This window comes from Ursus maritimus, unplaced genomic scaffold (genome assembly GCF_017311325.1).
Source record: "Ursus maritimus isolate PB19 unplaced genomic scaffold, ASM1731132v1 scaffold_17, whole genome shotgun sequence".
In the NCBI taxonomy this organism is placed as follows: Eukaryota; Metazoa; Chordata; class Mammalia; order Carnivora; family Ursidae; genus Ursus; species Ursus maritimus.
Window position 1 is genome coordinate 33,232,769 of NW_024424119.1, and position 10,859 is coordinate 33,243,627.

At 36.0% G+C, this 10,859-nt stretch overlaps 1 protein-coding gene across 1 annotated transcript; it reads right to left on the reverse strand.

Annotated features, from left to right (window-relative positions):
• Positions 1-333: 333 nt before the first annotated feature.
• On the reverse strand, positions 334-1,998 carry LOC103678636 (olfactory receptor 13C4). The gene has a single exon (XM_008708027.2). It carries the CDS (start codon positions 1,315-1,317, stop codon positions 334-336), a length of 984 nt encoding a protein of 327 aa, XP_008706249.2. The 5' UTR covers positions 1,318-1,998.
• Between the last annotated feature and the right edge of the window lie 8,861 nt (positions 1,999-10,859).

The following is a 10,859-nucleotide window of genomic DNA, read 5'->3' on the forward strand; positions in this document are numbered from 1 at the left end:
ATTTAAGTAGTTTGTGATACAGCAGAATTTATACTCCCACTTCTCTATTCCCAAAGCTTGTATGTGATGTTTTCCACTGTGTTGTCATACAGGACACCAGAAACACTCATTTCAGATATCACCATGGATGAGATTCTAATGGAATTCATTGTCTTTGTGAGTATGATTCAGAACCTATTACAATATGAGTTTATGGCAGACAATTGTTCTTAGTAATTATAGCTAAGCTGGGCCAATGAAGGCAAAGAATAAAAATCTCTCTTTATAAACTTTGCTTTCCCTAAAGAAGGTACTCAGTGGTGGCCCAATGAGGCCATTTCTATTCTCTATACACTAAAGACTCACATTTCCCTTTGGTCTTAACTGCTTAACAGCTTTCCAATTCAGCACATATTTCACAGCAGCTTTTACATCCTTATTTCTCAAGCTATAGATTATAGGATTTAGCATGGGGGTCACTACCCCATAAAACATGGAAATAAGCCCTTCTGTAGCTTGCAAATTGTCATTCCCAAGGCGGTCTTGAGTCTTGGGCTTGGCATACATGAAGAAGATGGTACCATAAAATATGATCACCACAGTCAGGTGTGCTGAGCAGGTGGAAAAGGCTTTGCGTCTCCCTGTGGCTGAGTTCATTCTCAAGATGGTGTAGAGGATGAACATATAGGAGAAAAAAATGACCAGCAGTGGAAGAACCAGGAATGCCATATTTGACACTGCTAGGGTAACAATATTGAGGGATATGTCAGCACAAGCTAGCTTAAGAACAGCTAATATCTCACATAAGAAATGATTGATAACATTATTCCCACAGAAAGGCAATCGCATGGCAAGAGATGTTTGCACAATTGAGTTGATTCCACCAGAGAGCCATGACACAGAAGCCATCGGTACATACACCACCTTGCTCATGATGACAGGGTATCTCAGAGGGTTACAGATGGCTACATAGCGATCAAAAGCCATCATGCCAAGAAGGAAACATTCTGTTGACCCCATTGCAAACCCAAAGAACATCTGCACTGCGCATCCAGAGAAGGAAATGTTCCTTTTCTTTGAAATTAAGCTCACCAAAGTTGAGGGAACTGAGGAGGATGTATAGCAGATGTCCAGGAAAGAAAGGTTGCCCAGGAAGAAGTACATGGGGGTGTGAAGACGGGAATCAAAGATGCTTGCTATGATCAGAATACCGTTGCCAATTAGAATCACTAGATACATTACTAGAATTAGAGAAAACAAAATGATTTCAAGTTTTGGGTAACCAGAGAGTCCCAGAAGAATGAATTCTTTCACAAATGTCTTGTTTATCCTATCCATATTCCAGCTTTCAAGATATCAAAGGAAGACCTAACAAAATATTTTCACTGCCAAGCAACAAATGTAACAAATGCTTTGCATAAACATTATTCTGGGATGAAATCGAGTGTTTTCTTCAAAACTGTTATCTGCTTCTGTCATCTGTTGTTATCCTCAATGATGTTTATGCCCAGAATACAATGCTAGGATATTGAGAGTTTCTATGCCCTGTGTCTAATGCGTGAATATCTATCTAGGATCAAAGGCAAGTTCAGAAGCAACCTTCCCCACTGCTGAAGACACTCTTAAATTGAGTTTTCTAAAAGCCCTAGAATATTTCAGACAACAAACCGGATTTCTTCATTTTAATCAGGTCCAGTGAGAGAGTGATGGGGAAGGCAAAAGACAATTCAGCAAGGACTGGAATTCTGATTCAGTGTTTAACAGAAATGTTCAAAAGTATATAGCAAATTTTATTTGTATGCATATTTGTCTGCCTCACATTCTTTTCACTCAAATTGTGTTTTTATGGGGCAGACATTTGATCATAGAAAACTGAATCATGTACACAGCAATTTAACATCTGCTGAAAGGCAAAGTTAGTTGAACTCACAGTCACGGTCTACTCTTACTATTTTGTTTTTTCCTATAATAAGACCAGTGTACAGACCAGCTATGCATGAATCTGATGGAGAATCTTTGACGAATAATAATCTCTCTTCATTTGTTTTATTCTCTGGCTTCAGAGTTATTCTTCATAATTTATTTACTTAGTGAACCTGAGAAAACAGTAATAATGCTTAAATATATCTATGTATACATGTGTGGCACTTTATACTTCATTTAAAAAAAACAAGCTAATCTCATTATTCCTATTTTTTTTTTCAAATGTAAATGACAGAATGTGGCTAAAGTTATCCAGCCTCTAAGTAAAAAGTAGATCTTGAAGCTCAGATCTTTGCCAATAAACTGCAGCTGTCGGGGCTACAACACAAGTTGGTATAGCTTGTTTTCTCACCGACCAGTATCCAGAAATTTTGGCCTTGGTGGTATAATACAGAATCAACTATTTCAGTCTTCCAAATTTTTCATATGCACATAAATTACCTGGGGATCTTGTTAAAATGAAGATTCTCCCTTAATAGATCTGGGGCAAAGCCTATAATTCTGTTTTTTTTTTTATGATTTTATTTTTAAGTAATCTCTACACCCAATGTGGGGCTCAAACCTACAACACCAAGATAAAGAGTCACACACTCTACTGACTGAGCCAGCCAGGCATCCCTGTGATTCTGCATTTCTAATCAGCTTCAAGTGTATGTCAAAGCAGTTGGCATGGGGCCACATTTTGAGTAGCAAGGTTTTATTTTACTTATAGTGAGTTGGCAGACTATCCAGATGTTTGTGATCCAAATAGATTTCCTTTTGTTTTATTATATGGACTAGCTTAACAACATAGAAAATGACCAGAAGCATGTTTCTTTTGTGTTTTCCAGTGAACAAATTCCAGAGCCATATTTCCCTGTTGAGTACAATTCAGAAAATAATATTATTGAAAGACAAATTTCATAAAAGAAATATAAATTTTTGCTGGGCTGCTATAATATGTGTAGGATATTACGGACAGACTAACTTAAGCCCATTTCTGTTCCAAGCTGAGCAAGGATAGGAATAATGTAACAAATGTCTATAATAAAAAAATTCACAGTTCAGCAAGGGNNGTAAAACTACATATAGAACAATTAGACACAGACTATAACTACATTGTGTGACCAGAGTGAGTATTACAAGTGTTCACAGAACGAGGAGGCTAATAAGACATAAAGTCAAGGGAGAGTTCTGGAAGAACTTCAGACAGGCTGGATCTGTAAACATTGAAAAGTCGAGGCAGGTTTGGAAGACAGGAAGGGGAAGGAGTATCCCAGAAGGGAGAACAGGTTGAGCAAAGTTTGGTAGTAAACATAGTGGCAATACCTCCTTTTCAGACAAGGCAGTTTCTGTGGAGGAATGATGGGAAGCACATTTGAAAGGGTAAATGAAGCAAGCATACAGAAAGGTCCAAAAATGAGGCAGAGAAATTGACACTTCTTTTTGTGGTGAAGGGGACCATCATTAGTAGCACAAAGCACAAGGTGAGTGTTTAGACCTGATGATTTTTGCTACCTTCCAAACTTGACATCATACAGTTTGATTTTATCAGGTTTTTGAGCAGATATGTGATACAAGGAATTAAAATGTTTAGATTAATTAGGTTATCATTATAGACTGGTACATACACACACACACACACACACACACAATTATCTTTTCATAATCATCACCAGTTTTCAGGGTAACCAAAATTTCAAGCTTAGGGCTCATATAGGCTAACAGTTTTGAGAATGTCAGAATAAGCTCACTACTCTACTCTAACACTGTTGTGTGATGATAGGTGGGAAGATTTCTCTACAGTGTATAATGTCAGAGTCAGAAGCCAAACTCAACAGAGGTATTCTCAGAAAAAAACAGAAAAGGAATACAAAATAGGAAATCTCAACTTGAATGAGAGGCACAAATGAGAGAATATTAAATCTCCAAATTAGAGATGAGAAAATTGAGCCTCAAAGCAATTTTTAAGTCTATTTATTCAGCTAAAGGTCAGAAGTACGTAAAAAAAAAAAGATACCTATAATTTATTTAAATTAGAAAAAACTTCCATTTATTTGAACACCCATTGCAGGATCTTATGTGCTAGTTACTTCTAGTGCTTGAAATTTCATTTCGTTGAGGTCACGTGACTAATAATGGGCAGAGACAAAATCCAAAGCCCATTTTCTTTCCAGTACTTCTGTGTGCAACAAGTAGCATTAAAATCTGTATAGGGGGCACCTGGGTGGCTCCCTCAATAGTTCAATAGTTGGTTGAGCAGCCCACTATTGATTTTAGTTCAGGTCAGAATCTCAGGGTCCTGGGACTGAGCCTTGCACTGGGCTCCACACTCTGCTGGGAGTCTGCTTAAGGATTCTCTCCTTCTGCCCCTTCCCTTGCTCATGCATGCTTGCTCTCTCTCCCTCTCTCACTCACTCTCTCTAAAAATAAATCAATAACTCTTTTTAAATAATCTGTATAGAAAGCATGTGTCAACAACAGAAAATGGCCAGCAAGAAAATGGCCAGTAACTGTGGACATATTGAAGTCATAGAAGCAAAACTTGACTGTATGCCGCTAACAATATACAAGGAAAATGGCTCAGTCTTGAGGACTTAATACTTCTTATCATGGAGGACGGTTCAGAACTATGGAATTGAATCATATGCCTGGAATACTCGATTTCTCTGAAATGATTCTACTCTCTGAAATGATTCCACAACTACTTCTTAGGAAGTTCTCCCAAAGTGGGGCTCAGAAACTAGTCAAGGAGTACTTTAGATAAGTGACATAAGCAGTCTCATTGGCGCAGGCATGAACACAAAAGGAAGAAGATAGTAATACATTGATATATCAGGAAATGTGGTGATGTTCCAGATCCAGCCTGTTTGGGGTCCAGGCCTGGGAGAGCCTATTGGCTTCTTTTTCCAAAAAAAAGAGTAGTGACAATATATTTTAAACCACTTCTGCTACATGCTTTAAGCCTTCCCCTCCTGGACATAAATTCCCTCACCATTCAAATACACCTTAAGCCAGATCTGTCTTGCTGCCTTTATTCTTCTCCCAGAAATCTAATTTGGCATTTGTATATTGTAAGATAACAAGAAGGAAGGAGCTTGTCTGTCTTGCTCATCACTACTCACAGATGACCTAACAAAGGGGCTGCACATTATGAATGGGTTTTGACTAAATAGGTGAAGGTTTACTTTCTACACTCTTAAGAAATTTCTCTGTACAGTATTTGTGGATTAATATTCATTTTAATATGCCCAAATTGCTCATTTGCAGCAGGCTCTAAGTTTCAAAAAAATATATCTTTAAGTCAGCACTAAGATGCCATCTTATATTTACCAATTTATGTAGTGAAAGTGCAGCAGGATTGCCTCATACTCACTTGAATGGATATAGCATGGGATTAGACCAGTTAAAAAGTACTTGGAACTTAGTAGCAAAGACTCCAAGTTTGAGGTTATTTTCTTCTAATATATAGTCTCAGTTTTCTCATTTGTGAGATAGTGATAACTGCCTTGCTTTTCTCTCACAGGTCTGTTTTCAGAAAAACTTAGGTAGCATATGGAAACTGCTTTATGGATTAACAGGTATTATACAAATAATAACAATAATAATAAATCATAGCTATTTGGCAATATTAAATTAGTAGCTGTATGGCCTCATGCTGTTCACATTTTAAGTCTCCATTTAATAATAGCTTTAATTATAGGGTGCCTAGGTGGCTCAATCGGTTGTGCCTGCCTTCAGCTCAGGTCATGATTCTGGGGTCCTGGGATTGAGCCCTGCATCAAGCTCTCTGCTCTGCAGGGAGTCTGCCTCTCCGTCTCCATCTGCCTCTCCCCCAGCTCATGCTCTCTCTCTCTAATAAATAAAATCTTTAAAAAAAGTAATAGCTTTAACTACAGATTGAAAAGGTATAATGTCATGGTATTCAAGACTCACCTGTACACTTATAAATTATTTCCACCTCCTAGAAGACCCAGTTACTTTCTTCTTAGTATTTATGTCAACATTTTGAATTAAGGTCAGGTTCAACAAACAATGCCAGATTCTACAGATGTGGAAGAGTAAATATTTGTTATGCAACAGTTGTTGTAATTGTTCCCCAATTCCCAAAACAATTTAAAGTTGGAATGAGAGATTTGTGGAATGGAGAAACTTCTGGGGCATTAGGGACAGTGTCCCACGGACTCATTTAAGAGTGGTGCTGGGAATAAACTGTGCTTGAACCACAGCTCAAAAATGAAATGACGTTCTCCTACCCATGTAACTCTTGGAAACAGGGGCAAATATTCACAAAACTAACTTTATAAAATGTAAGAGCTTTTCAGTTTAAAATAGCAAAGTTAATTTAAAGTAAGATCTCAATTCAAGTGGTAATTACCAAAATGGAATGCTAGAATTAAAAAATGATCTAGATATTATGAATGACATGAAGCAGATATTTCCTGTGAATTAAATGTATTGTCGTTATTTTGGGGGATGAAAAAAATACAGACAAGCAATAAAATTAATAAATTTATAGGAAAAAGGTGAATTCATATGTTTAAGGCCAAAAAAAGTTTTTAAATTCCAGATCAGATAGTTTGGAGCATGAATTCAGATAAGTAGATAGCACATTACTGATTCAAAGAGTTTCAGAAAGTCTATTGAGCTATATTATAGATGTTAATACTTAGATTCTGATTGTAATTTTCCAATAGATGTCACATTTCACTGTAAAATATCTAGATTCTAGAGGGTCATTTTGAGCCATTTTGACCCGTGCCCAAGTAGGACACTCAAAGACCATTGATTGTGGACCCAGCTACTGACTTGGAAACAGCCCTGTCACCTTGTAAACTTGGCTGCAGCCTTCTTTGGCCTTGATCCTGCCACCAAACCAAATTCAAAAGCACATTAAAAGGATCATACACAATGATCGAGTAGGATTTATCCCTGGGATACGAAGATGTGTCAATACATGCAAATCAATAAATGTGAAACACCACTTTAACAGCATGAAGATTTAAAACCATATAATCAACTCAATAGATGCAGAAAAAGCATCTGACAAAATTCAATACCCTTTCCTGATAAAAACTCTCAACAAATTAGGTATAGAAAGAATGTATCTCAACATCATAAAGGCTATATATGTTAACATTATACTTAAGAGTAGAAAGTCAAAAGATTTTCCTCTAAGATCGGGAACAAGACAAGAGTGCCCTCCTGTATTCAACATAGTACTGGAAGTCCTATCCAGAGCAATTAGTCAAGAAAAAGAAATAAAAGGCACCCACTGGAAAGGAAAAAGTTAAATTATCTCTGTTTGCAGATGACATGATCTTATATCTGAAAATCCTAAAAACACCACCAAAAAGACTGTTAGAACTAATCAACTAATTCAGGAAGTTCCAGGATACCATTTAACAAAATGAAATATTTGTACAGTGGAAACAATAAGACATTGGTCAAGAAATTGAAAAAGACACAAATAAATGGAAAGATATCCTCTGTTCATGAGTTAAAATGTTCATACTATCCAAAGCAATCCATAGATTCAATGCAATGTCTATAAAAATACCAATTTTTTTGCAGCAATAGGAAACACAATCCATAATTTATAGGAAACCCAATGGACCCCAAATAGCCAAATCAATCTTCAGAAAGAAAAACAAAGCTAGAGGTACCACACTCCCTGATTTCAAATGATATTATAAAGCTTTAGTAATCAAAACAGTATCGTACTAGCATAAATACATAAACATAGACAATGGAAGAGAATAAGTAGCTCAGAAATAAACCCAGGTATATACAGTCAACTTATTTTTGACAAAAGTAACAAGTATACTTTTGACAAAAGTAAGAAGTATAGTCTCCTTAATAAATGGTGTTGGGGAAATTGGATAACTACATGCAAAAAATGAAGTTGACATAAAAATTAATTTAAAATGGATTAAAGTCCTATATATAATATCTGAAACCATAAAACTCCTAAAACTTAGGGGAAAAAGCTACTTGACATTGATCTTTGCAATGATTTTTTTGTATATGACACCAAAAGCATAAGCAACAAAAGCAAATAAATAAGTGGGTCTATGTAAAACTAAAAAACTTCTGCATGTTAAAGGAAACCATCCACAAAGTGAAAAGGCAACCTATGGAAAGACAGAAAATATTTGCGAGCTATATATCTGATAAGGGGTTAATATTCAAAACATGTAAGAAGAAACTCATACAACTCTATAGCAAAAAAAGGGGGGGAGGGAGCAAAGGAACTGAATAGAATAGCCACTATTATTCCAAGGAAGACATTAAAATGGCCAACAGGTACAGGAAAGGTGCTCAATATCACTAATTATCAAGGAAATCCAAATCAAAACCACAATGAGATAGCTCCTCATATCTATTAGGATGGCTATTATCAAAAAACAAATGATAACAAGTGTTGGTGAGGGTATGGAGTAAAGGGAACTCTTGAACACTGTTGGTAGGAATGTAAATTGATACAGCCATTATAGTAAACAATATGCATGTTCCTCAGAAAATTAAAAATACCTTATGATTCAGCAACCTCACTTCTGGATATACATACAAAAGAAATGAAATCAGTATCTCAAAGAGATATCTGCACTCCCATGTTCATTGCAGCATTATTTACAATGGGAAAGAAACGGAAATAATCTAAGTGTCTGTTGATGTACGAACAGACACACAATGGAATATTATGCAGCCATAAAAAAGAAGGAAATCTTGCCATTTGTGACAATATGGATGAAACTGGAAGATAATATGCTAAGTAAAATAAATCAGACACAGAAAAACAAATACTGCATTATCTCACTTACATGTGGAATCTTTTTAAAAATAACAATAAAAAACTGATAGGACCAGGGAGTAGAATCGTGGTTGCCAGGGTTTTGGGTAATGGGAGAAATGGAAAGATAATGGTCAAAGGGTATACACTTTCAACTATAAGATGAATAAATTCTGGAGATCTAACGTACAGGATGGCAATTATAGTTAATAACACTCAATTGTATACTTGAAATTTGTTAAGAGAGTAGATCTTAAGTGTTTTCACCACACAGAAAGGTAACATTGTGAGGTGATAGATATATAAATTAACTTGACTGTGGTAATCATTTCACAATTTGTAACATATGTTATCATGTTACATGCCATAAAAACTACATCATAGAACCTAACTATAATGTTTTAAATAAAATATTTGCATTCTGAGAAATAAAAATTTATTAAGAAAGAAAGATTGGTATTTATGCATGCACACAGACACAAACACGCACATGCACCCACTCACACCACAAACCATAGCATATGTACATGGAAATTCAAATGGAAATATGTCCAGATTGCTTTTATATTATCAGATCATAGAAGTTTAGAGCTGGAAATCTCTGTAAAAATCATAGTAAGATTTCCCCCTCTATAAACAAGGAAACTGGAGTAAAAGTGATGAAGTAATATTCCAACATTACAAAGTCATTGTTACTATATAATTAGGAAGAAATAAAGACAGTCTTCCTCATTCATTAGAGGAATCAGACAATAACAATAATGATATGGTATGAATTTTTACTGATTTTCAGACAGTAGCTAATGGACTAGCAATATAGTCTGAAAATATAGGCCTTATATGACTGGAAGATAAAAGACTTCTACATAGGGTGGTTTGTTATAGGGCACTCTATGGATTGAAGAAGGATTTTCAAAGTGGGGCATACCTATGTCTATCACTACATTTTCCACATGAATTCATAAAAGGACTAGATACAACAAATGGGAGTCTTTATTCTCTTTTTGGAAAGTGGCCCCCTGGGGACATGAGATGTGAATACATAAAGGTTTCAAGCAATGCAACAATGTGTGCAAGAAATATGCATTCTACTATCTCCCTCAGGATCTGGAAATGTACCTAACAATTGTTAGGCTTGTAAGCAGAGAAATCTGGGACTAAAAGTGGTTACGGGCTACCTTCTAAAAGGATCCAGGAGGAGGCATATCTGGCAAGTGGATTACATTGGCCCATTACCCTTGTTTCTGGGTAAATAACAGGTCTTGACGGAGAGAGACACTCATTCTGGATTTGATTTGCATAACCTGGCAAATGAAGCAAAAACTCCTGCCACTATTTAAGGCCTAGAGTAAGAGTATTATTTTAATTTGAATGTTGGTTATCAAAAGTGAAATTCAATGAGTTACAAAGCATTAAACATCATATACATTCTCAACCACAAGATGTGGACTAAAGAAAATTGGAATAGACAATTGAAATCCCTGCTTAGAATATTGGGGGGTGATGAGAGACTAAAAGGATCGTTTTCAGGACTGAATGAATGTGTGTTAACACTTAATATATGTAGGATTAAAAGAAGACCATCACTGACTATATTGTTGAGATATCTGGGGAGGGAGATATGGAGAAAATAGTGGGAATGATACAGGCACTCAGAGAAACTTCTATATTTCTAAGAAATTTTCTTTTTCTTTGGTTGACCCTGTATTCCTGTGACATGGATGGCATTTTTGAGTTCAATTTTTGAACATGACACATGACAATACATCTAAATATTACTGCCCACATTCCTAAAAGAAAGATAATATAGATCATTCCTTCTTTCATCTTTTTTTAAAAAATGGGATTAATGGGTAAATAACTAGTAGTGCAATAGCTGGATTGCAGGACAGTTCTATTTTTATGAGGAACCTCCATATTGCTTTCCACAGTGGCTGCACCAGTTTGCATTCCCACCAACAGTGCAAGAGGGTTCTCCTTTCTCCACATCCTCCTCGAAACCTGCTGTTTGTTGTATTGCTGATTTTAGCCATTCTGACAGGTATGAGGTGATATCTCTTTGTAGTTTTGATCTGCATTTCCCTGGTGAGGAGTAATGTTGAGCATCTTTTATGTGTCTATTGGC